Here is a 27,358-nt window from a genome sequence, read left to right as displayed (position 1 = left end):
CAGTGCTGGGATTAGCAATCTTTTATTTCTCTTTCCCAGTTGTATTTTTCTTCATTTACACTTAATCACCTTTTGACACCTATTTGTTGAAACTTAATTTAACAGCAGAGATTTACATTTATTTTAATCCCTACAAAGGAGAAAAAGGGAGGAGATACGTGGCAGGCTCTCAGCAAGTATTTGCAGAAGGAATTAATTTCTTGAACGAATGGATGAATGAATCTAGCAGCCAGCTCCACCAGCCTCCTTCGTGATAGGACCAACCCGGGGTCTGTCTGCGGGCGTTCATCGCCTCCGCGGGCGGAGGGCCGCAGCGGCAGCTGGGTTTCCGAGCAGGCGCTGCGTTTCGGCAGCGCAGCGTTAAACCAGCCGCGGACGCCCCGCTACCACCGCTAGTTCCAGCCCGACCCGGCCCGGCATCGCCGGCTTTTCCCCAGTCGCAGCGCCGGCCAGTTTCCGGGGCGGTGTCATCGCCCGTTTAAGAGCGGAGCGCCCCGCCCTGGGGGCGGAGCTGGGAAGGAGGTTTAAGGGGCGGACGGGCGGGAGGCCGGGGTCCTCCGGGGATTAGAGCGGGTGGGCTCGCCGCGGGCGCCATTTCTTGGCGTCTCCCGAGGAGGCGCCCCCTCCTCAGCCTTGCTAGGCTCTTCTCCCCTCTGGTCGCCGGGGCCGCGCGGGCCCCAGCTCAGGTAAGCGCGAGGCCCGGCGGCGCCGCAGTGCAGCCCGCTGCCCTCCCAGCCGAGCGGACCCCTCCTCGCCCGCGCCCGAGGTGGCGGCCTTGTCCCCGGGGAGCCGGGCGGGGGCCGCGCCCGGATCTTAGGGCGGCGGGCCCCTGGCTGGTCTGGCTGGCAGGACATTAATCCCGCCGGAGGGAGGGGCGGCGGCGGCCAATGAGGCAGGGCTGCCGAGTTTCAGGCGATACCGCGCGACGGGCGGGAGCGGAGGGCCCGGGGCAGCCGGGTTAATGTTTGCCGGGCGGACGCGCTCCCCGGGCCGCGGGCACCCCTCACAGGTCCGCAGGGCTGCCGTCCAGCGGGACGAGTTTGTGTCATGGTCTTGGTGGACTTTTGCAGCTAACTTGTATTTGAGTAAAACTTCAGACCCCGGGAGTGCAGAGGCAGGTGTGCTCCCCGGAAAGACCCGATCTGAAGGGCCCGCCCCGCCCCCACCGGGGACGTTTGTCGTGCTAATGATGGGTTCTTTGGTGTGTAAACGTTAATTGTCTCTGTGGTTACTTGAATTCTATCTCAGAGCGAGACGCAGCTTTTAAAAGGTTTGGCAGTATTTTAGACTAATCATATCAGTTTTTTAAAAATGACGGGGAAAATTCTCATAACCATGTACTTTTCTGACGTCACCCGCAACTGCATTAACTCAATTTCTAACATAACCTGTTGCTGAGCTCTGCTTAACCTTGTTGGATGATTTGTGCATATAAGATGGTGTGCAGGTTTAGGCCAACTTTATTCAAAACGGTATGCATAACTGTTGTGGAATTAGTCGCTTGCATTTTCTTCATTGGGATTACCGGGACAAAACACACTGTTACCTTCGTGGCATTTGCTGTATATTGTTATATTGCTTTGTCAAAAAGCATACCATATTGTGGCCACCAGCCATGTAAGAATATGCATATTTCATGACTAATTTTTGGGTTTTGGATGCTTTTTTTTTAAACCAACTTGTTAATTTAGGATTGCTTAAATTTGCATTTTATGATTCTAAAGGAAATCCTTCTAGTTCCCTGTTGAAAAGTTAGAAACTACAGAGTGGAAACTACTGTTTTTGGAAGCCACATATACCTACCATCCAAAAATCCCACTGTGTCATTCTAGTGTGTCAGGCGAGCTTTTTATTGAGTGTCTGACATGCGGGTTGTTCAGCCAGCTGTTGGGTCAAAGCTAGCTTGTGATGAACAAGTCAGACGAAGTCTTTGTCCTTGTATGTGAGTGGGGGAAGTAGCCAGTAAAAAAATAATAATTAACAGGTATTTAATTACAATTTCTTTGTTATAAAGAAGAGGCCAAGAGTACTGAAAGGGACATCTAATTTAGACTCAAAGTCTGAGATTGCTTTTCTGAGAATAAGACATTTAAGTCTGAAGTTAGTCCAATGAAGTGGGAGTAGGTGGAGGAGAGGTGAAGTGGAAAAAGAACATTCCAGAAAGGTGGAACAGCTCATGAAAAATAGTCCAGAATTAAAAAGACTTTTGGGCGGAGCAGAAAGAGTAGAAGAGCACAGCAAACAGTGGGGACTAGGCTGACAGATGGGTCAGGCAAGTAGGAGGAGCTGCCTCAGGGACCAGGACCACTAGAGATTTTAGAACAGGGGTCAGACTTGTGGTTGCTGAGAATCCAGCACTGCAACATGAAGAGTGGAATTGGGAGATGGCAGGTGGGAAGGGAAAAGTGAGTATGGGAAAACTTTTTTAACCATCATTTAAAAAAACCTTTCAGTAACCCATTTGTTTGTTATTTTTTTTCATTAAAAAAAAATAGATGGGGTCTTGCTATGTTGCCCAGGCCAGGTCTTGAACTCCTGGCCTCCAACAGTCCTCCTGCCTTAGCCTCCCAAAGTGCTGGGATTACAGATGTGAGCCACTGTACCCGGCCATATATTCTTGTTGTGATCTCTGTCATGCCCCTCTCCAGAGAGAATTTCACTGAGCAGTTTACCTGTGTGTCTGTTTAGTGTCTCTGTGTGTGCGCGCATATTCCGCCTCAGTGTAGGATAAAACTCTCTTCAGTGTTCTGTGATTTGAAATTTGAATTTATTTGTATTTTAGCTGAAATTAGTGATTGCTTTTATATTTTTATTATGAATGCTCAGAAAAGAAATGGAACTTCTCAGAATTTTTATGGTCATGAAAGGATATCTTAGTGCCTCACATCATCTTGGGATATACAAGATGTTGTGCATATAATTTATCTATTTAGAAGACCTGATGAACTTCACGAATGTTTACCCTCTCCTGCCAAATCAGTTCCTGATAAAATAGTCCAGTAAATTTAGAAAGCTCCAAACCATGGCTGTGTCTTATACATAAAAGTCTTTTAAAGCTTTTTGAATTAAAGTAGCCAGCTTTTTAAATTAATTGACTTTTTAATTGGCAAATAAAAATTGTGTATATTTATCATGTAAATATGTCTTGAACTTTTTATGAAAAGTAGCCAGTTTTAATGATTTTTTTCAAATTTACTTGACCAGGAGCCCTTTTTATTTTTTATTTTGTTTACTTATTTTTTGAGACAGGGTCTTGCTCTGTTGCCTGAGCTGGAATGCAGTGGCGCAATCCCAGCTCACTGCGGCTTTGACTGCCTGGGGTCAAGTGATCCTTGATCCCAGCCCCTCGAGAAGCTGGGACCGCAGGCATGCACCACCACACCTGGCTAATTTTATTTTTAGTAGTGATTAGGTCTCACTCTGTTGACCAGGCTGGTCCTGAATTCCTGGGCTCTAGCAATCCTCCCACCTGAGTCTCCCAAAATATTGGGATTGCAGGTATGAGTCACTGCCCCCAGCTCAGGAGCCCTTTTTAGTAGTATTTCTACTAATATCCACAGGACTTGACCAAATAATGCCATTTGACTGACTGCTTGTTGTGGAGAATCTCATTTTTTTTTTTTCTGATGCCATCTTTTTCTCTCTGCTTTTATAGCGACAAAAATGCTGAGTTTCTTCCGTAGAACACTAGGGCGTCGGTCTATGCGTAAACATGCAGAGAAGGAACGACTCCGAGAAGCACAACGCGCTGCCACACATATTCCTGCAGCTGGAGATTCTAAGTCCATCATCACATGTCGGGTGTCCCTTCTGGATGGTACTGATGTTAGTGTGGACTTGCCAGTAAGTAGGTCTTGCTGAGCTCCAAATTCTGTTTGCAATTACTGTCTTTTTTTTTTTTTTTTAAAAGCTTTGATGGATAACTTCTGGATGGAAATAGATAGAGGTAATATGGGTTAGTATGGATCAGGTACATGTGTCAGATAACTGTAGACCAAAAGTACTTGGATGGATGGTATTTCTCTTTGGAATTAGTGGCGATTGCCCGAAACATTTAAATGATAGGGCAGTTATTGGCATGAGTCCCTTTCGTGTGTATTTATGTGTGTTCTTTATGTGACAGCATATAATGTAGTCTAGCGGATTTCTCACAATCCTTGTTGAACAATTATTAAAACATTGAGAATCTTTGAGAATAACAACACTTACATGTGTACTGTAAGGCTTTTAACTTTTTATGCACTTCTCTATTTTTTAAAACTCTCCTTATTTTCTTCAAAATAAGTATTTCCCCACGATTTGGTTTACTTGCAGACATCAGTGAAGTGAAGGGAGAAAAAGGACTTTCTTCATAACCCTCAGCTCTGACTGCCTGTCTCTTTGCTCCCAAAGTATTTTGCATTGTAGGTTTTTCATACTCTGTAGTCTTTATCTCAGACAGGCTGTCGTAATTATGTCTGTATTTTGGATAGGTGTTTGTTTTTTTTTTTCCAGAAATGCATAATCATAACTCAGTGTGAAAAGATCCAGTATATTTGAAAGGGGTTAGCTTATTTTTTTTTACAGGTGTTTTTGGGTGGAGGGGGAGAAGAAAAGGTTGGCTTTTTGGTTTTGGGCAGTTGAATTTTTTTCTGAGCTGCTTACTAATACCAAATCTCTTTCCCATGTCTTTGTGCTGCATTCAAAAACTTACTGTAAATTACGTCATTTGATGTGAGCTTCATAGGATGTTCCGTAATGCCTTTCCTCCCCACAAACTTTCTAATACACACTCATTTACTGAAAATTCAATTTAAAAAGTCTCTGGGCAAAGCGATAGCCTAGATGCTGCTGTAATACATGATTGAATAAGCTCTAGAAGGCCTTAATGAAGTGAAGTGAGAGTATAAGGAATTGGGGGTTTTATTTAAATGAATGTTCTGATTAACTTAATCATTTGGAATGTATTAGATATGTACATTATACATTTAAAATTGTTAGAATATGATAAAATTAAAGACTTACGATTTCTTGAAGTATTTTGAAGTCATCATTACATGTATTTGTTATCTTTGTCTATAAGATGTATATTTTTAGGGTTTTTGATTCTGGACAACTTGAAAGCATCTAAATTTTCCTGCTGTAAGGGCTTCTTGAGGGTTTGTCAGACATTCCAGCAGGAGATATTTTGTGAGGATAGTTTTCATACTTATTTCTAATTTGATAAGAATCTTAAGAGTTTTGTGTACTATTCCATTAAAATATCATTAGACATGTGGTGAAAAACCTGAGATTGCTGTGTAAGAGACTGGAAAGAAGTTTCTTGTTACCTAATGTTTGAAGTATGAAGTCTCAGGGTTGTTGATGGATATGCTGATACTAGGAGAGTAGAATTTGTGAAAAAGCTTTTTAAAAAGGCAGTGGGGCATGGAGGAGAGATATAGCACTAGCTTTTAAAGTAGTAGAACAAATGACTAGTTACTGGTCTAGAATGGTTTCCTAAACCTTGCACGTTTAGCTGGGTGTATGTGATTCCAGATCAAGTCCATAAGCTAGCTGGCCTCTCAGGGAGACAATTATAGTGAAACAGCTGGAGTTTTAGATTTGACTTTTTGTGAAACAAGAACAGTTGTCGTCCAGGTGTGGTGGCTTACGCCGTAATTATAGCACTTTGGGAGGCTGAGGCAGGCAGATCACTTGAGGCCAGGAGTTTGAGACCAGCCTGACCAATACAGTGAAACTCTATGTCTACTAAAAATAGAAAAATTAGCTGGGCATGGTGGCATGCGCCTATAATCCCAGCTATTCAGGAGGCTGAGGCAGGAGAATCGCTTGAACCCGGGAGGCAGAGATTACAGTGAGCTGAGATCGTGCCACAGCACTACAACCTCGTTGACAGAGCATGACTTCTTCAAAAAAAAAAAAAAAAAAAAAGGGGGAGAACAATTGTCTTTTCAGACCTGTAGGTGAAATTGTAGTTGTTAACCTAACTCTAGGTGCATGCATGGATATAAAGAGGTCCTTGGCCTATTTTACTAAATTGTCACTAAAGGAAAAAATAGGCCAGAAGAATAATAATTTCTAAAAAAGAAAGAATGATTTCCCCTTTTCTGATTTATTTTCTCAACCAGTCTACTGTGATTCTAGAAGAAGATTTAGAATTGATTTTGGAAATTGAGTGAAACACATACTCATTTTCCATTACGATAAGAGTCACTAGTGATTATAGCTAGCCATCTTCTTCTTTAAAAAACAAACAAACAAACTAGAGTAAGAATGCCTTTCAGTGAATGACAAAGGTATCAAGTAGAAATTTCTATCTAATTGTTAAGTTTTCTCTTTGAAAATACTACGGTAAACTTGTTTAGGAGCTTAGTATTAGTAAATAGCATGTCATGTAAAACTCTCCTAAGTTTTAAATTAGGAAATGTTTGGTCAATTAACCAATAGATAACAATTTTTTTTCCTTTTTTAAAAAGTTTTGGGATACCTGTGTAGAACATGCAGGTTTGTTACATAGGTATACACATACCATGGTGGTTTGTTGCACCCATCAACCTGTCATCTACATTAGATATTTCTCCTAATGGTATCCCTCCTCTAGGCCCCCAACTTCCAACAGGCCACAGTGTGTGATGTTCCTCTCCCTGTGTTCATATGTTCTTATTGTTCAGTTCCCAATTATGAGTGAGAATATATGGTGTTTGGTTTTCTGTTCCTCTGTTAGTTTGCTGAAAATGATGGTTTCAGCTTCATCCATGTCCCAGCAAAGGAAATGAACTCATTCTTTTTTATGGCTGCATAGTATTCAATGGTGTATATGTGCCACATTTTCCTTATCCAGCCTGTCATTGATGGGCGTTTGGGTTGGTTCCAATTCTTTGCGATTGTGAACAGTGCTGCAGTAAACATACGGGTACATGTGTCTTTATAGTAGAATGATTCATAATCTTTTGGGTATATACTCAGTAATGGGATTGCTGAGTCAAATGGTATCTGCTTCTAGAACCTTGAGGAATCACCACACTGTCTTCCACAATGGTTAAACTAATTTGCACTCCCATTAACAGTGTAAAAGTGTTCTATTTCTCCACATCCTCTCCAGCATCTGTTGTTTCCTGACTTTTTAATGATCGCCTTTCTAACTGGCATGGGATGGTATCTCATTGTGGTTTTGATTTGCATTTCTCTAATGACTAGTGATGATGAACTTTTTTTCATATAGTAATTGGCCACATAAATGTCATCTTTTGAGAAGTGTCTGTTCATATCCTTCACTCACTTTTTGATGGAGTTGTTTGTTTTTCTCTTGTAAATTTAAGTTCCTTGTAGATTCTGATATTAGCCCTTTGTCAGATGGATAGATTACAAAAATTTTCTCCCATTCTATAGGTTGCCTGTTTACTCTGATGATAGTTTCTTTTGCTGTGCAGAAGCTCTTTAGTTTAATTAGATCCCATTTGTCAGTTTCGGCTTTTGTTGCCATTGCTTTTGGTGTTTTAGTCATGAAGTCTTTGCCCATGCCTATGTCCTGAATGGTGTTGCCTAGGTTTTCTTCTGGAGTTTTTATGGTTTTAAGTCTTACGTGTAAGTCTTTTTTTTTTTTTTTTGAGACGGAGTTTCGCTCTTGTTACCCAGGCTGGAGTGCAATGGCGCGATCTCGGCTCACCGCAACCTCCGCCTCCTGGGTTCAGGCAATTCTCCTGCCCCAGCCTCCTGAGTCGCTGGGATTACAGGCATGCGCCACCATGCCCAGCTAGTTTTTTGTATTTTTAGTAGAGACGGGGTTTCACCATGTTGACCAGGATGGTCTTGATCTCTTGACCTCATGATCCACCCGCCTTGGCCTCCCACAGTGCTGGGATTACAGGCTTGAGCCACCGTGCCCGGCCACGTGTAAGTCTTTAATTCATTTTGAGTTAACTTTTGTGTAAGGTGTAAGGAAGGGGTCCAGTTTCACTTTTCTGCATATGGCTAGTCAGTTTTCCCAACACCATTTATTAAATAGGGAATCCTTTCCCCATTGCTTTTTTTGTCAGGTTTGTCAAAGATCAGATGGTTGTAGATGAGTGGGGTTATTTCTGAGGCCTCTGTTCTGTTGCATTGGTCTATATATCTGTTTTAGTACCAGTACCATGCTGTTTTGGTTACTGTAGCCTTTTAGTATAGTTTGAAGTCAGGTATTGTGATGCCTTCAACTTTGTTCATTTTGCTTAGGATTGTCTTGGCTATGTGGGCTCTTTTTTGGTGCCATATGAAATTTAAAGGAGTTTTTTCTAATTTGTGAAGAAAGTCAAGGGTAGCTTGATGGGGATAACGTTAAATCTATAAATTACTTTGGGCAGTATGACCATTTTCACAGTATTGATTCTTCTTATCCATGAGCATGGAACGTTTTTCCATTTGTTTGTGTCCTGTCTTATTTCCCTGAGCAGTGGTTTGTAGTTCTTGAAGAGGTCTTTCACATTCCTTCTGAGTTGTATTCCTAGATATTTTATTATCTTTGTAGCAACTGTGAATGGGACTTCACTCATGATTTGCCTGTTTGTCTATTATTGGTGTATATGAATGCTTGTGATTTTTGCACATTGATTTTGTATCCTGAGACTTTGCTGAAGTTGCTTATCAGCTTAAGGAGATTTTGGGCTGAGACAATGGGGTTTTCTAAATGTATAATCATGTCATCTACAAAAAGAGACAATTTGACGTTCTCTCTTCTATTTGAACACCTTTATTTCTTTCTCTTGCCTAATTTCCCCGGCCAGAACTTTAATACTATGTTGAATAGGAGTGGTGAGAGAGGCCATCCTTGTCTTGTGCTAGTTTTCAAAGGGAATGCTTCCACCTTTTGCCCATTCAGTATGATACTGGCTGTGGGTTTATCATAAATAGCTTTTATTATTTTGAGATACATTCTATCGATACCTAGTTTATAGAGTTTTTAGCATGAAAAAGGCCCTTTCTGCATCTATTGAGATAATCATGTGGTTTTTATCATTGGTTCTGTTTATGTGATGGATTATGTTTATTTGTGTATGTTGAACCAGCATCCCAGGGATGAAGCTGACTTGATTGTGGCAGATGAGCTTTTTGCTGTGCTGCTGTATTTGATTTGCCAGTATTTTATTGATGATTTTCGCATAGATGTTCATGAAGGGTATTGGCCTGGAATTTTCTTTTTTGGTTGTGTCTGCCAGGTTTTGGTATCAGGATGATGCTGGTCTCATGAGTTAGGGAGGAGTCCCTCTTTTTCTGTTGTTTGAAATAGTTTCAGAAGGAATGATACCAGCTCCTCTTTGTACCTCTGGTAGGATTACTGCCTCAATTTAGGAACTTGTTATTGGTCTATTCAGGGATTTGACTTCTTCCTCGTTTAGTCTTGGGAGGGTATATGTGTCCAGGAATTTATCCATTTCTTCTAGATTTTCTAGTTTAATTGCGTAGAAGTGTTTATAGTATTCTCTGATGGTAGTTTGTGTTTTCTGTGGGATCAGCGGTGTTATCTCCCATTTATCATTTTTTATTGTCTGTTTGATCCTTCTCTCTTTTCTTCTTTATTAGTCTGGCCAGCAATTAGTCTGGCTCTTTTCTCCTTTATTAGTCTGGCTATTAATCTTTTCAAAAAACTAGCTCCTGGATTCATTGATTTTTTTTTTTTTTAAGAGTTTTTCATATCTCTGTCTCCTTCAGTTCTGCTCTGATCTTAGTTATGTCTTGTCTTCTGCTAGCTTTTGAATTTGTTTACTCTTGCTTCTCTAGTTCTTTTAATTGTGATGTCAGGGTGTCAATTTTAGATTTTTCCTGTTTTCTCCTGTGGGCATTTAGTGCCATAAATTTCCCTCTAAACAGTGCTTTAGCTGTGTTCCAGATATTCTGGTATGTTGTATCTTTGTTCTCATTGGTTTCAAAGAGCTTATTTATTACCGTCTTAATTTTGTTATTTACCCAGTAGTCATTGAGGAGCTGGTTGTTCATTTTCCATGTAGTTGTGTGATTTTGAGTGAGTATCTTAATCCTGAGTTCTAATTTGATTGCACTATAGTCTTAGAGACTGTTTGTTATAATTTCTGTTTTTTTGCATTTGCTGAGGAGTGTTTTCCAATTATGTGGTCATTTTTAGAATAAATGAGATGTGCTGAGAAGACTGTGTATTCTGTTGATTTGGGGTGGACAGTTATATAGATGCCTATTAGGTCTGCTTGGTCCAGAGCTGAGTTCAAGTCCTGAATATCCTTGTTAATTTTCTGTCTTTTTAATCTAATATTGACAGTGAGGAAAGTTTCCTGCTATTATTGTGTGGGAGTCTAAGTCTCTTCGTAGATCTCTAAGAACTTGCTTAATGACTATGGGGGCATATATATTTAGGATAGTTAGCTCTTCTTGTTGCATTGATCCCTTTACCATTTATATAATACCCTTCTTTGTCTTTTATCTTTGTTGGTTTAAAGTCTGTTTTATCAGAGACTAGGATTGCAACCCCTGCTGTTTTTGTTGTTGTTGTTGTTGTTTGTTTTTTTTTTTGGGATTTTTTTGCTTTCCATTTGCTTGATAAATCTTCCTCCATCCGTTTATTTTGAGCCTATATGTGTCTTTGCACATGAAATGGGTCTCCTGAATACAGCACACTGATGGGTCTTGTCTCTTAATCCAGTTTGCCAGTCTGTTTCTTTTAATTGGGACATTTAGCCATTTACATTTAAGGTTAATAGATAACAATTTTTATATATCTTATATACTTTACTGATACAGATTCTAAAGGCTTTAAGTTATATAAGACCATGTATAGTTATAATTTTAAATATATGAAAACCATCCCATGTTCATGAATTTGAAGACTTAAGGTTGGTAGGATGGCAGTACACCTCAAATTGATTTACACATTCATTGCAGTCCCATGAGAATTCCAGCTGACCTACTTGTAGGAATTTACAAGCTGATTCTAAAATTCATAAGGAATTGCAAGAACCTGTTAATAGCTAGAACAATATGGAAAAACAATAAGAGGACACATACTTCCAATTTTAGGACTTACTACAAAGCAACAGTAAGTTGGTGTGCTACTGGCACAAGGATAGACACATACATCAGTGGAACAGAATAGAGAACTCAGAAATAAACCCATGCAGTCAACTGATTTTTTTTATTTACAAGGGTGCCAAGACCATTTAATATGGGTAAGAATAGTCTTTTTAACAATTGGTACTAGGGGATGTGGTATTTCCATATGCAAAAGAATGAAGTTAGACTCTCACCTTACACTGTATACAAAAATTAACCTCAGAATAAAGACCTAAAAGTATGAGCTAAAACTATAAATCCTTAGAAAAAAAAATAGGCATAATTTTTTGTATTTTTTATTGATATAGTACTTTTTGGGGGGTACATAATGCTATTTTGATACATGGGTAAATGATCAAATCAGGGTACATGAGATATCCATCACCTCAAACATTCAGGAGTAAATCTTTAGACCTTGGATTTGGTACCACTTTCTTTCTTTCTTTTCTTTTTCTTTTTATGTTTTTGAGACAGAGTCTCACTCTATTGTCCAGGCTGTAGTGTAATGGTGCAATCTCGGCTCACTGCAGCTTCTGCCTCTTGGGTTCATGCAATTCTCCTGTCTCAGCCTCCCGAGTAGCTGAGATTACAGGTGCCCACCACCACACCCAGCTAATTTTTTATATTTTTAGTAGAGACAGGGTTTCTCCATGTTTGCCAGGCTAGTCTTGAACTCCTGACCTCAAGTGATCTGCCTGCCTCAGCCTCCCAAAGTGTTGGGATTACAGTCGTGAGCCACTGCACCTGGCCTGGCACCACTTTCTTACATGACATAGAAAGCATGAGCAACTAAAGAAAAAGTAAATAAATTGGACTTCATCAAAATGAAAAATTTTTCATTTGGCCTTTGAAGGATACCATCAAAGAAGCTACAAGACTGTTACACTTACAAAGAAAGTATTTGCAAATTATATATCTGATAAGGAAATTGTATCTGGAATATATAAAGAACACCTAATTTAAAAATGGGCAAAGGATCTGAATAGACATTTCTCCAGGTAGGTCACATAAATGGCCAGCAAGCACATGAAAAGAAGCTCCACATCATTAGTCATCATAGAAATGCAAAATAAAACCACAGCGAGATACAGCTTTACACCAACTAAGAAGGCTGAAATAAAGTCAGATAATATTAAGTGGTGGTGAGGATATGGACGGATCAGAACCCTCAGACACTGCTGGTAGGAATGTAAAATGGTGCAGCTGCTTTGGAGAATAGCGTGGCAGTTATTCAAATGTTACCACATGACCCAACAATTACATTTGTAGGCATAGCTCCAAGAGAATGGAAAACATGTTGCACAAAAACTTGTAACAAATATTCATAGCAGCACTATTCATAATAGTTAAAAAGTAGGAACAACCTGGGTGCTCATCAGTAGTAAATGGATAAATAAAATGTGTAATAGTCATATAATGGAATGTTATTTAGTCATAAAGAAAATGAAGTATACTGCTAAAACACAGATGAATTTTGAAAACATTATTCTCTTAAAAGAAGCTAGTTGCAAAAGACCACGTGATTCCATTCATGTGAAATTTCAGAATAGGGAAATCTGTAAGGGAAAGAAAGTAGATTAGTGCTTGCTTAGGGCAGCCTGAGTGAATGGGAACTGATAGGGTGGTATGGGTTGGCAGCTATAGTTTATGGAATTTCTTTTTTTAGAGATGGTGTCTTGCTGTTGCCCAGTCTAGATTTGAACTCTTAGGCTCAAGTGATCCACCTCAGTCTCCTAAGTAGCTGGGACTGTAGGCACTTGCCACTGTGCCTTGCTTAGGGTTTCTCTTTGAGGTTATGAAAATGTTCTAAAATTGATTTTTGTGATGGTTGTATATATCTGTTAATATACTGTAATACATTGAATTGTTTACTTTTAATGGGTGAATGGTGTGTGAGTTATATAGCTCAATAAAGCTATTAAAAAAAAAAAGAATGCATAGATTTTTGTCTATTTGTATTTTATTCCACTTAAGATTTTTTAGTAGTAAGGAACATGACTGGGCATAGTGGCTCATGCCTGTAATCCTAGTACTTTGAGAGGCCAAGATGGGAGGATAGCCTGAGCCTAAGAGTTTGACCAGTCTAGGCAACACAGGGATACCCCGTTTCAACAGAAAATAAAAAAAGTTAGGCAGGTACCATGGTGTACACTTGTGGCTCCAACTATTCACAAGGCTGGAGGTGGGAGGACTGCTTGAGCCCAGGAGCTAGAGGCTGCAGTGGGCTGTGATCATGCTACTATACTCCTGTGTGGGCAACAGAGCAAGGAAAAAAAAAGATATATAGATGTAATTTAGAGGTGATATGCTTGATTTGTTACAGAAAAAAAAATCAAGCGTGGAGACTGCTATGGTAATGTAGGCACAAAATGATGGGGCTGCAGACTTCCAGTGATAGTGAGGCTGCATAAGAAAGAGTGCCTGCTTATTACATGGATATGGTGGAGGGGGATTGAAGACTAGTGCTTAGTACTTGTATATAGTTCAGGGAGGGAATAAAGATGGGTAAAACATAGTTCTAACTCTGGTGGGAGGGGTATATCAATTACATCAAAGATTATAAGAAGGTAGTCGGCTGTCGTGAAGAAAAAAAGGATGGAAGTGAAGCAAAGAATTTTGGTGGGATGGTGTGTTTGAAAGCCAGATTTTGGAGGGCTAAGGAAATTATTGGAGACGGTCATATTTTTTGGACCTCTCATAGTCCCTTGTACATAGTAGGTGCTTAATATTGATTAGTTGAGGAAGTACGTGAAGGGAAAATGCAGGATTGCAATGAGATTTGGCAATAGATGGAAGGAAGGAGATAGCACAGCTGCTAGAGAATGGCTAGTTAGGGCAGATCCGAGTTTCTTTAAATGAGTAGGAAAAATGTTCCTCAGTAATTGGTTTTGTTGTTGTTGGTTTTGAGACAGAGTCTCACTCTGTTGCTCAGGCTGGAGTGCAGTGACGTGATCTCAGCTCACTGCAACCTCTGTCTCCTTGTTTCTAGCGATTCTCCTGCCTCAGCCTCTCAAGTAGCTGGGATTACAGGCGCCCACCACTATATGCAGCTAATTTTTCTATTTTTAGTAGAGACGGGGTTTCACCATATTGGTCAGGCTGGTCTCGAACTCCTGACGTCAAGTGATTCACTGGCCTCGGCCTCTCAAAGTGCTGGGATTATAGGTAATTGGTTTTATATACATAGGTAGAGGAAGAACATTCTAGGAGAAATACCTTCTGCTGAGAAAGATGGAAAGCTGATGAAAAGATAATACTGAAACTGCCTATAATACCTGTTGTTTTTGAGCTATTTTTCTTCAATTTAGACTAAAATCCTAAATTTTTTGTGGGCTCTAAGTCCCCAAACTAATGCCTTCACATCTTTACTTTTAAAACTGGAAATTGCACTCCTTATCCTAAAACTCATTATTTACCTTATAGTACATAATTGGTAAAACTATTGGTAAAAATTCTATTGCCTTTGTCATGCAAGCCTTGGAACCCCAGCCTGGCCTGCATGTATACTCACACAGCTGCAAAGCAGTTCTACTCCTTTCACCATAGGGGCAACTCCTACTCCCGCTCTCTGTCAGCAGGAAGAAGCCAGAGTGATTGACGCTTTTCCAGTCTTCATAGCCCACACCTTGAGAATAAGGTGCTATGATACACAAAGGGAGGGATTGAAACCACCTTGGCAAAATTATAACTGAGGAAACAATGACAGTGAAAGTAATCAGATCTAACTGACTCCACCTTGCTTCTGACCTTTAAGCTGCCCTTGTTCATTCCTGGGCATAGGCCAAACTAACTTTGGGAAGGAATTCAGTTCATGGTTTGACTATGAAACAAAATTGGTAACAGCTCTTTCCTGAAAAGACCCCCTTCTTGCCTGGGAACCAGTCTGCCTTTGCAGGACTAACAAATTAGCTACAAGATTAGAAATTACAGTTTAGGGGTCATGTAGCGCCTGGCTCCAAGAGTCTGAACCTCCCCAAATTGCTCCTGAGGATAACATCACTGTTGTAAAACCTAAGATCAGTGCTTGAGATATTTTGCAGACCTGCACTGGATGGATCAGCTGACACCACCCAGATCGGCAATCTGGCTCAACCAGTTCTGCCATCCCACTCAGGAACAGAAGACAGTAACAGAAACTCACTTGGACCCTGTATGATCCCATCTTCAACCCGACTAGTCAGAGTTCTCCACTTCCCAAGCTGCCCCTACCTGCCAAATTATCTTTATGTTATGTTACATTACATTATTGAGATGGAGCCTGGCTCTGTCGCCCAGTCTGGAATGCAGAGGAGTGATCTTGGCTCACTGCAACCTCTGCCTCCGGGGTTTAAGTGATTCTCCTGCCTCAGCCTCCCGAGTAGCTGGGATTACAGACATTTTACAGATTTTACAGATTTTAAAAGTTCATTGAGGCGTAAAGGACATTCTAAGCAGAAAGAAATGCATTTTGCAAGGTTTCAGAGTCATGACTTATTGGGGAGATTACAAGCAGATAAAAATGCTGAAATGATAGAGGAGATAAGGCTGTGATATATAATAATAAGCAAGGAACAGCTAGGAAGGACTGTTTTGTGCCCTGGAATTTGCATATTAATCCGTAGGTGATGAGGAACAAAGGATTTTAAAGAACAGAGTGACACTCCGTGTGGCAATTTTAGGCAAATCACACTCCATTGGCAACTTCTGCCACTTTGTCTTCTGACTCTTGCCTCCAGTCTTTTCTTTCCTAAACCCTTCCTTAGACTGTCAAGATCAGATCTGTATTTTGTTTTTATCTAGGTTAGCAGAGTTCTGTTCACATTTCCAGGCCCAATTTTGAATATAAAATCCTCTGAAGCCTTTAATACTTGAGATAGAATGAACAACCCACCCTTATTTAGTTAGCATTTTGTTATACTATTAGACTAGCATTCACATTTATTGTGTTTAAAGTAGTTGTTTATAACTTTATTCTAAGAAACATGTGATTGCTTGAGGGAAATATAAGCATATTCATCTGTATAACTAGCATTAACACATAATAGGTGTCTGTCCAGGAATTCAATATTATGTCAAAAATGAATTTTTTCTGTAATGAAAATTTTCCTGTATGTACTGTTAAGTGTGTAATGAAATTAAAAACTCTAAAAATACAGAATGGAGTAGAACCAATTGATTTAGAACACCATTTCTAAGGTTGATGCTAGCAGGCTGATAATTATTTCTCAAATGATGATTGAGAAGGGTGTTCACTCACCCAGAATGAATAATATTATCATGACAATGCTTTTCATCTAATCAATGATAACATTTTATTTCTGGGTTAGAATCAGAAATCTTCCTGAAACCAACATACTACAGTTACTTCATTTACTTCTTCTCTGTGACTTATTTTCATGAAATGGTAATGTAGTTTTTTCCTCTGGAAGGCTAGACTGACAATGAAGTTTTTAAAAAATTACATGCTGTCACTAAAAGAGTAAGATGTTCTGAGAAATTCTTTTTTTTGGATATCAGATTTTTGTTGTTAGGTTGGTGCCAAAGTAATTATGGACTGGGTGCAGTGGCACATGCCTGTAATACCAGCACTTTGGGAGGCTGATGTGGGCGATCACCTGAGGTCAGGAGCTCAAGACCAGCCTGGCCAACATGGTGAAACCTCATCTCTACTGAAAATGTAGAAATTAGCCTGCCATAGTGGCAGGTACCTATAATCCCAGTTACCAGGGTGGCTGAGGAAGGAGAATTGCCTGAACCCGGGAGGCAGAGGTTGCAGTAAACTGAGACCACACCACTGTACTCCAACCTAGGCGACAAGAGTGAAATTCCATCTCAAAAAAAAAAAAAAGTAATTATGGGTTTTGCAATAGTTTTTAATGGCAAAAACCGCAATTACTTTGGGACCAACCTAAAACAGATTGTGCCTTGTTGCCTTGTTGCTCACGCCTATAATGTCAGCACTTTGGGAGGCTGAGGTGGGAGGATTGCTTGAGCCCAGGAACCTGAGACTAGCCTAAGTAACATTGTGAGAACTCTGTCTCTATCTAAAAAAAAGAAAAAAAAGAAAAAAAAAAAAAAATTAGCCAGCTGTGATGGTGCTCGCCTGTGGTCCCAACTACTTGGGAGGCCAAGGCAGAAGGATTGCTTAAGCCCAGGAGGTTGAGGCTGCAGTGAACCAAGATCCCCCTACTGCACTCCAGCCTGGACAACAGAGTTGCCCTGTCTGAAAAAAATAAAATCATGCATCATTTACTTCAGGAACCTAGAAATGCCTTGTGTTCACTATTGGTTGGCTTAGAATTGGCATCTATTAAGGAGGAGTCAATATATAATCTTGAAAGCATTTTTATTCTGAAGAGGCAGCTGTCTAGCTGGCAGAAGCCCATTCTTTTTCTTCTTAGAGCACAATCATAGTACTTCAGGAGTCTACCAAATGATGCGTTGGCAGAATAAGGAGGGGAGCTATTTTTAAAGCAATGCTTCTCTTTGGTCTTGAAACAAATATACAATGTTGATGGAATATGAAATTAATTCTAGAAATACACCTTTGAATGAAGGTAATGGAAACATTTATGTTTGGTACCAGATAAATGAATTCAGCAGAAGACTTCTGTGGCTTTCTACTGTGGTGTATAAATATTTTGTGTTCCTTTTAGGGTGATTGCCATTAGCATATTTTAGCATAATTAAATTTGTTAACTGGGCTCAGTGTGACCATGCCTATAACCCAGCACTTTGGGAAGCTGAGGCAGTCAAGACCAGGCTTGACAACATGGTAAAACCCTGTTAAAAAAAAAAAAACGCAAAAATTAGCCAGGCGTCGTGGTACATGCTTGTAGTCCCAGCAACTTCGGAGGCTGAGGCGAGATGATTCCTTAAGTCCTGGAGGTCAAGGCTGTGGTGAGCCATGCATGTCATTGCATTCTAGCTTGTGTGACAGAGTGAGACCCTGTCTCAAAATCAGTCCATCAGTCAGTAAGTCAAATTGTTTGAGTGCGTTGAGGCCCTAAGTTTGTTAGCAGTACTTTGTTGTTGTTATAAGTGTTGTTTAAAACCAGTAGTTTTCTTTATCATTTCCAATAATGACTTTCTCCTTCTTTTCCGTTATGTTGGTAGAACAAATATGTTTAAATATTCAATTGGTTTGTTTTATTATTTAAACACACACACACACAGACATACACACACACACACACACACACACACACACACACACAGAGTTGGGAATTTTGCATTTATTGTGATTTCTGCCTGGGATTCATTTTCTCTAGATAATTGCACAGTTGACTTTTATGTCATTCAGTCTCTTTTCTAATCTCCTTTATTAAGTGGGCCCCATTTAAACACCATTTCCCATAGTTACCTTGTTCTTTCTAACCTTTATCACTAGCTAGCCTAGTATTTTCTTCACTTGCTAGGATATAAGCTTCTTCTAAAATTTCTAAAAAATATTTTGTAAAGGTGGGGTCTTGCTATGTTATCCAGGCTGGTCTTGGAATTCCTGACCTTAAGTGATCCTCCTGCCTTGGCTTCCCAAAGTGCTGGGATTATAGGCATGAGCTACCATGCCTGGGTTTCTTTTCTTTAATTGAAGGTAAGCTTGTTGAAGGCAGGGGCTTACCTGTTTTTGTTTTCCTGTTTAATTCCTTAGAACAGTGCCTGACACATAGTATGTGTTTTGTTAATGTTTGTTCAATAAACCAAGCTCAGTGATGAGCACCTGTAGTCCCAGCTACTCAGGAGGCTGAGGTGGAAGGATCGCTCAAGGCTAGGAGTTTGAGGCTGTAGTGCACTGTGATTACACCTGTGAATAGCCACTGAATTCCAGCCTTGGCAACATAGTGAGACCCCTGTCTCTTTAAGAAAATTGTTGAATACATCAAAGAAATTAGAAATCGTATTTGAAACAGAACTTTAACTTTAAAACCAGTTCATCCCTAAAGGAAGTTAAGATTATTCCCAATCACAGATTTTTAATGAGGATTCTTGCCCTGTTTGGAATAAGATATTGAAGTAATAAGGGCTGGTAGTGTCCTCTCCTAAGATTAACCCATGAATGACCATAAGACTGAAAAGATAAGGAGTGTTGCTACTGGAGTGTGTGTGTAGTAATAGTGGCTGCAGTCTGGTTTAGGGGGCTGCTACTGTGACTGTGGAAGGATAATTGAGATAAAAGGCAGTTTGGATGGAGGTCTTATCCCCCTGCTCCAAATTTTGTCTTGATAGTATCTCTTTTAAGGGGTGTGATAGCCGTGACTCAGACAATGGGTGGAAGTGTCTTCAAGAATAAATCATAATAGCACTGTCTAAAAAGTTTCCTACCTCTAAAAATCCTCACCCCTAAAATTCCCTTACCTAAATTTCCTACCCCTCCTACATTATAATTTTAAAAATGCCTTATTCCCAATGCTACTTTCTTTTTTTTTTTCTGTGGACAGGGAATGAATTATTAACCTGAGGGAGTTGTTTGTATAATGGGAAGTGATTAACTGTGATTTTCTGGTTGTTAGGGCTCTCCTCCCTAGAATTCTTTTATTCCTCCAGGGATTTTTCAGTGTTAAATGGAGCCGGTAGGTACAGACTAGAGTTAGGCCTTTCTCTTGTTACACGTAATCTAGAGAAAGCAACTCATATTCCTAAATGAATATATCCAAAATAAGGAGATAAATGAGCACAAGTACCTCAAAAGTCAATTAAAAGACAACAAACTGTGTGTATGTGTGTGTTTTCTTGTTTTACATTGTTAATATCTTTATGTATATAGTAGAAGCAAAGGCAGATGGAATACAAAGAAAAGTCTAATAAATTTTCTAAAAGATAAGATACTAACAACATGAAACAAGAACAAAAACTTACTTAAAAGGATCAAAGGGAAATACTAGGTGTAAGAAATATATATAGAACACAGTTGATGGGATGAAATTAGGATCAATTAAGATGAAGGAGAAATTACTGAGTTGGAAGATCATGTTTAGGAATTCTTTCCATAGCAGGAAAGAAAAGATATAATAGGAAGCATACAATAGAAAATTAAGAAATAAATGAAATTTAAAAGTACGAGTTTCTTTTTCCCCTAGATCAGGAACAAGATAGAGATATTTGCTGTTGCCACTTCTGTTCAACATAGTATTGTTACTTCTGGCCAGAGCAATTCAGCAGAAAAAAGAAATGCATTTAAATAGGAAGGGAAGAAATCAAATTACCTCTCTTTAAGATGACATGATCTTACACCTACAAAACAAAGACTTTGTGGGGGAAAAAAAAAAAAAAGACCTTTTGGTGCTAATAAATGAATTTAGCAATGATCTGAAAATGAAACTAAAACAATTTAATTTATAATAGCATCTAATAGAATAAAACACTTGGGAATAAATTTAACCAAGGAGGCAGAAGACTTGCACTATAAAACATTGCTAAGAGAAAGAAAAGAACACATAAATAAGTAGGAAGATATCCCACATTCAAGAATTTGGAGACTTAATCTTGTTAAGACAGTACTACCTAAAGTGATCCATTGATTAAATGCAATTCCTATCAAAATCCCAATGATGTTATTTGCAGCAATAGAAAAACCCATTCTAAAATCCATATAGAATTTCAAGGGAGCCCAAATAGGGCCAAAATGACCTTGAAAAGGAAGAAGAGAGCTAGAGGACTCACGGTTGCTGATTTCAAAAGTTACCACAAAACTACAGAATCAAAACTGTGGAGCTGGGTGATGGTTCACACCTGTAATTCCAGTGCTTTGGGAGACTGAGGCAGGAGGATTGCTTGAGATCAGGAGTTTAAGACCAGGCTGGGCAACATAGCAAGACACCATCTCTATAAAAGAAAAAAAAAAAAACAGCAGTGCGGTACTGGAGATACAGACAGACATTGACCAGTGGAATAGAATAGAGAGACTAGAAACAAACCCTTGCAAATATGGTAAAATGATTTTTGACAAGGATGCCAAAACCACTCAATTGGGAAAAGACAATCTTTTCAACAAATGGTGATGAGAAAACTGGATACATGGAAAAGAAAGAAGTCAGACCTTTTTCTTACACCATATGCAAAAATTAATGTGAAGATGGCTCAAAGACATAGAGAGCTAAAACTATGAGACTCCTAGAAAAAAACGGAAAAATCTTCGTGACATTAGATATGGCAGTGATTTTGTTGGATATGATAACAAAAGCATAGGCAACGCAACAAATAAGTTGGACCTCATCAAAACTTAAAAAAGTTTTTGTGTATTAAAGGATACTGCCAAGAGAGTAAAAAGACAACCCATAGAATGTGAGAAAATGTTTGCCAATCAGACAGATGATAAGAGATTAATATCCAGAATATATAAAGAACTCCTGTAACTGAGCAATGGCAACAAAAGCCAATTCAAAAATGGACATAGAACTTATACATTTCTCCAAAGAAAATATGTAAATATAAAAGTCCAAGCCTATACATAAAAAGTCTTACGTTGAATTGAACTATACAAGCTTCAAAGGTAGCTCCCAGTATAGGAAATCCAAGCCCCAAAGATAGTCCCCACTATGAAAGTCCAAGATGGCAACTGTGCAAAGTTAGGGTGAACCTGGACCGGGCATGGGATATGCTATACTTACTGAGAAATCCAACACAACAAATATGGTAGATGCTCTGACTGCTTTACACCTCCCAGAGTAAACCTCCAAATGAAACACTTCTAGGCAGCTGCTGGAGGACCGACAAGCCACAGACCAGGTGAGAAAGGAGCAGCTTGCTAACATGTGCGTGCCATACACATCACCCTGCAAGCACACTGAAGCCTTGACCAAGAAAGAGAGGGAAGAAAGGAAGAGAGCAAGTGAGCATGCAACCCAGGAAAGGGCAGGTGAAGAATCTACTATGGAAGAAAACATAACCCAAGAGAAAAATCTAAATTCTCTGCAATAACCACAGATGAACTTTGAAAGGATGTTAATGAGCTTGAAGATGTGGTGATAAAAATAACAACTGATCTGAAATGTAAGAACTAAGGAGATAGATTTTCCACTCTTAGAGAAATAAATCAGTTAAGAACAGCTTACTGACAAAGAAAAAAAGGTTGAGATTTTCACAGTGAAAAAGAACACAACTCTGAAACAATTAGCAAAAATAGTATATATGGAAGAGAAAACAAATTGTTCTATGTGGGAATGATTGGTGTTCCTGAAATTTAGAAGTCAATGTATAGAGCAGAAAATGTCTGAAAGGGAAACGGAATTGATGATCTAAAGGGCAAACCATGTCTCAAAAAATCAATACAGGATTCTGGCCCTGAAACACATCTTTGATAAGTTAATGAATTTGAATAAAGAAACAGTTTTATGGTTATATTGGCACATAACATGCCACTTAAAAATACCTGAAAATTTTAGAAGAAATCATAGTTAAATTTATTTAATGTATCTTAAAATAAGAAGATGACAGTCCAGGAGAAGATATTCACAACATACTAAACAGAGAAGATTAATTTTCTTGGTTTAGAATATATAAAAATCAATTCATGGAAAAAATCAAATAGGAAAATTGGTAAAATATAAAAGCAGATGACAAAAGACAGGGAGAGAAGAAGAAAGGGTAATCTCACTCCTAATGTAATGTAAATCAAAACAATGAGGACGTACTATTTTCTTCCCTGAAAAGTTTGAGGATACTCACTCCTATGAGATTGTGGAGAAATCATTATCATTATCATACCGTAATTGGGGCACAGATTGATTTGACCTTTTTGGAAGGAAATTTTGTAACATCTACAAAGATTAACAGGGCATATACATGGGATCTAGAAATTCACTCAGAATTTATCCTTTGGAGATATTTACAAAAACTTGCCAAAATATAAGTGCAAGAATATTCACTGAAGCTGTTTGTAAAAGCCACAGTGTAGAAACACATCAGAAATCCACCAATGTGGGACTGGATAAAGAAATTATGATACATTCATATATGCAGTGAGATATTAACACAGATTACAATGGCATGCTCATTGATATATAGTAAATGCATATTTTGAATAGGCATTAAAATCAATGCACATATTAAAATGCAGTACTAATCAGTGCACATATACCTATTAATAAGCATATCAAAATATTTTCAACATCACTAATCAGTAGGGAAATTTGAGTCAGAGCTACAATGAGAGAGACTTACTCAAACCCATCAGGTGGCTATATATATTTTTTAAGAGATGGGGTTTCACCATGTTGGTCAGGCTGGTCTTGAACTTCTGACCTCAGGTGATCCTCCTGCCTCAGCCTCCCAAAGTGCTGGGATTACAGGCATGACCACCACACCCGGTCAGGTGGCTATTTTTAAAAAGTAAAAGAGAAAGTAACAAATGTTGGCAAGGATGTGGAGAAACTGGAATTATTATACGTTTTTAGAGGGAATGTAAAATAGTGCTGTCACTGTAGATAAGTGACAGTTTCTCAAAAAGTTAAACATATGACTGTATGCAGTGGCTCACACCTGGAATCCCAGCACTTGACAGGCTTGAAGCAAAGAGTTCAAGACCAGCCTGGCCAACATGGCAAAACCCCATCTCTACTAAAAATACAAAAATTAGCCTGGCATAGTGGTGCTCCTTAGTCCCAGCTACTCGAAAGGCTTAGGCCCGAGAATTGTTTTAACACCAGGTGCGGAGGTTGTAGTGAGCCTAGATCACACCCTTGCACTCCAGCCTGACCCACAGAGTGAGACGTCTCGGAAAAAATAAAAAAATATAAAAATAGTTAAACATAGAATTACCATATGACCCAGGAATTGTACTTCTAGGTGTATACCAGGAAGAGTTGAAAGCAGAGATTCAGTTACTTACACATCAGTGTTCGTGTAGCCTTATTCCAAACGGAAAAGGTGGAGAAATCCCCAATGCGTAGTAGGACTTGAGAAAGTAAACAAAATGGTATTTACATGCAATGGAATATTTTTCAGCTTTAAAAAGGAATGAAATTTTGTTATATTTTATAACACGAATGAACCTTGAAAACATTATGAGTGAAATAAGCCAGAAATAACAGGACAAATACTGTATGATTATACTTATGTGAGATACATGGAATAGGTAAATTCATAGAGACAGAAAGTATTAATGGGAGAGAGATTACTAGGGGTAATGATGAGGGCAAGTGGAAAATGATGTTTTTAATGGGTATAGTGTTTCTGATTGGGTTAGTGATGAGTTCTGGAAATGGGTAGTGGTGACAGTTGTACAACATGGTGAATATTTTTAATGGTACTGAATTTTATACTTAAAAATAGTTAATGTGGAAAATTGTGTTATACTTTTAAAAAAAAAGGAGAAATAAGGCTGATGCCTGCGAAGTTGGGTCAGTGTACTGGAAATTTCCCATGTGGTTGGAGAACTTAGGCATTGAAAGTAATTTTGTGAATGAGCTAGAAGAAGTTGCGTGAGAAGTGGGGTATCTGACTTACTGATCTCAGGTGACATTTCAGGTGAAATCTAGATGAGGTAGGTAATCCTCAGTGAATTTGAACTTGGAAGATATAGCAAAATTAAAATTCTAGCCTTGTCATTGTTTTTAATGTAATTTTGTCATATTACTAAAGCTTTCCGAACTTTTGTCTGTTATATGTGTTGTTAAATGGATAATTAATGTATGCTAAAAATAAAAGGTGCCACCATTAATGTAGGAAACTTAAAATGACAAAGGAGAAATATTTGAGAAAACAATAGAATAGAGGTTGATGTCTAGAATTAAAGAAAGTTGAAAGATCTGAGATTGAAGAGGACCATATAGAATACAATATAATTAAGAAAAACACCCCCTTGTACACAGTACAGTGAAATTAAAGACTATTAGAGAAGAGTCTAAAAGTGAACAAGTAACATTACAAAGGAACAAAAATGAGATTGACATCATGCTTATCAACAGCAGTGTTGACTCAAGAAGATAATGGAATAATATTTTTTTGAGTATTATAGAAAGTATTGAAAGAAACTATTATCCTTGACATTTCTATCCATACAACTGTCATTCGAGTGTGAGGTGTTGGTGAAAATATTCCGAAATATAGAAAGGCCAAGGCCTGAGAAGATAAGCTGTACAAAGCCCACGTGGGAAACATATTTGGTGAAAGAACTCAAATAAGTTGAGTATTTGCAAATCTGGCAGATGCCACAAGACATGTAATGTACATGTGTAAGGCATGTGAACTTAAAGTGTTGAAATACCCAAGTAGAAGTTGTTGTCTTTAAAAAATTAGCTAAGAATAAAGAAAAAAAAATAGAAGTATATCTGTAAAACTTGATGGGAATTGAGTGGAGGGGAGATTAGAGGACATGAGGGCATGGTAGAGTTCTTGTCTTGATAAAAGGAAATATAGATGACGGATTTACTTATCTAAAAGAAAAGATTTAAAAAGAAGCATAGAAAAAGCAAAGGACAAGTTGAAATAAACCTGTCAGTTAAAAGGCAGAGATTGATATAAACAATCCAACTATATGTTCATTTTTTAATAGGAAATACCATCCATGCCCCTCCCATATGTAGAATTCTAAATTGTGATTTAGAATTCTACATATGGGAGGGGCATGGATAAGCAATTATGAAAATTGAGGATCCCAACAATGCTTTTGCTTATGTGGATTATATCTACCAATAGTTACAATATTAGAAATTAAAACTGAAAAATTTAAAAATATTTATTGATTAACTGATCAATCAATAATTGATTAACATCTATTAATATAGCAACAACATACCCCTTGTATGTTAACATAATATAAAGCATGTTATAAAAGTAACTATTTTCCAAAACAACAAAAAGCTTAGAAGAGTTTCATTGTTTGAAGCACATTTGCTTTGCAAATCTGTTTTTTGTTTTTTTTGAGACAGAGTTTCACTCTTGTTGCCCAATGGCATGATCTTGGGTTACTACAACCTCTGCCTCCTGTGTTCAAGCAATTCACCTGCCTCAGCCTCCTGAGCAGCTGGGATTACAGGCATGCACCACAATGTCTGGCTAATTTTGTATTTTTAGTAAAGACGGAGGTTTCTCCATGTTTGTCAGGCTGGTCTTGAACTCCTGACGTCAGGTGATCCACCTGCCTCAGCCTCCCAAAGTGCTGGGATTACAGGTGTGAGCCACTGCGCCTGGCTGCAAATCTGTTTCATGTCTGGCTTAATAGAGGGTACTTGGGTTCTAGGCCAGGCGAGGTGATTTACACCTGTAATCCCAGCACTTTGGGAGGCTGAGGTGGGTGAATCACCTGGGTTCAGGAGTTCGAGATCAGTCTGACCAACATGGTGAAACACCATCTCTTAAAAAAAAAAAAAAAGAAGGTACTTGGGTTCTCTTATATGCTTCTATGTTCACTGTGTTGCAAAGTGTTATTTTGTTTCAGGTATATGAGAAGCCTAGGACATTGCGAATCTTTTGAAAGGGTCTTGGAAATCCTCGGTGATCTTGAGACCACACTTTGAGAATGGCTTTTTCCATACAAAGTTTCTTAGCTATTTATTAAGCTACTGTTTGGTGTCCTCTGTATCATCACAGTAGTTATGAGATCTTATGATTTCATATTCCCTCCTGCCTCCCAGTTTTATTATTTCTTACCTTACATTCTCTTCCAGTCTGACTGATTCTTTTCCATCAAGCCTTCACTGATTATTCTAGTTTCTGTCTCTTCTCTAAAATCTGTTTGCAAGTGTAGTTTGACATATTTTCTACTAAAGTACTCTTCCTTTTTTTGTGTGTTTTCTTTTTCCGGTGATGTTATGGCCCTTTTAAAGTAGGGACTCTAAAAATTGATGACAACACAGGAATTTATCCTTACACACAAATATTTGTACCTCAAAGGTAATTTTTGTTGGTTGATTGGAAGTAACTCTCCAGGAGAACATATAGATCACAAATTTGTTTTGGCCTTAAGTGATTTACTAGAAAACTGTAATGTCTTATCCATTATCTGCTATATAGTAATACTTTTGGTATTGCAAGTCCTCCTTTCTTCAAGAGATCTTGTATAACTAAAACCATCTTTTGTTCAGGAGTGTTGATCTTATAAGCCACTTAATGATTTACTTATTTTCTTGCCATTTCAGAAAAAAGCCAAAGGACAAGAGTTGTTTGATCAGATTATGTACCACCTGGACCTTATTGAAAGCGACTATTTTGGTCTGAGATTTATGGATTCAGCACAAGTAGCAGTGAGTAACTGTTTTATTTGGATGTTTTAGCATAAGGGGAAGAAATGAGAAATTTCAGATGATATACTGATTGCTATATTCTTGATATATTCAGTGTATTCTTGATGTGTTATTTCCTGTGATACAAAGCTTTGACACTGCCCATGCCCCCCACCTTGCTT

At 38.7% G+C, this 27,358-nt stretch overlaps 1 protein-coding gene across 8 annotated transcripts in view; it reads left to right on the top strand.

Annotated features, from left to right (window-relative positions):
* Positions 1–503: 503 nt before the first annotated feature.
* The window catches only part of EPB41L5 (erythrocyte membrane protein band 4.1 like 5), a 142,725-nt gene continuing 115,870 nt past the window's right edge, over positions 504–27,358 (top strand). For 4 of the 8 annotated variants that reach the window (XM_032250622.1, XM_032250620.1, XM_032250624.1 and 1 more), the window contains exons 1-3: positions 504–686; positions 3,656–3,843; positions 27,093–27,197. In XM_032250622.1, the coding sequence (XP_032106513.1) occupies positions 3,664–3,843; positions 27,093–27,197 (285 nt within the window). In that variant the 5' untranslated portion in view covers positions 504–686; positions 3,656–3,663. Of the gene's footprint in view, positions 687–1,699; positions 2,406–3,655; positions 3,848–27,092; positions 27,198–27,358 lie in introns of those variants that run through there. The other 4 variants (XM_032250625.1, XM_032250621.1, XM_032250626.1 and 1 more) reach the window with 4 other exon arrangements.

Source organism: Sapajus apella, unplaced genomic scaffold (genome assembly GCF_009761245.1).
Source record: "Sapajus apella isolate SASKATOON/1434 unplaced genomic scaffold, GSC_monkey_1.0 scaffold72, whole genome shotgun sequence".
Classification (NCBI taxonomy): domain Eukaryota; kingdom Metazoa; phylum Chordata; class Mammalia; order Primates; family Cebidae; genus Sapajus; species Sapajus apella.
The sequence above is the reverse complement of the archived record's forward strand: the minus strand, read 5'-3'. Positions and strand labels throughout refer to the sequence as shown.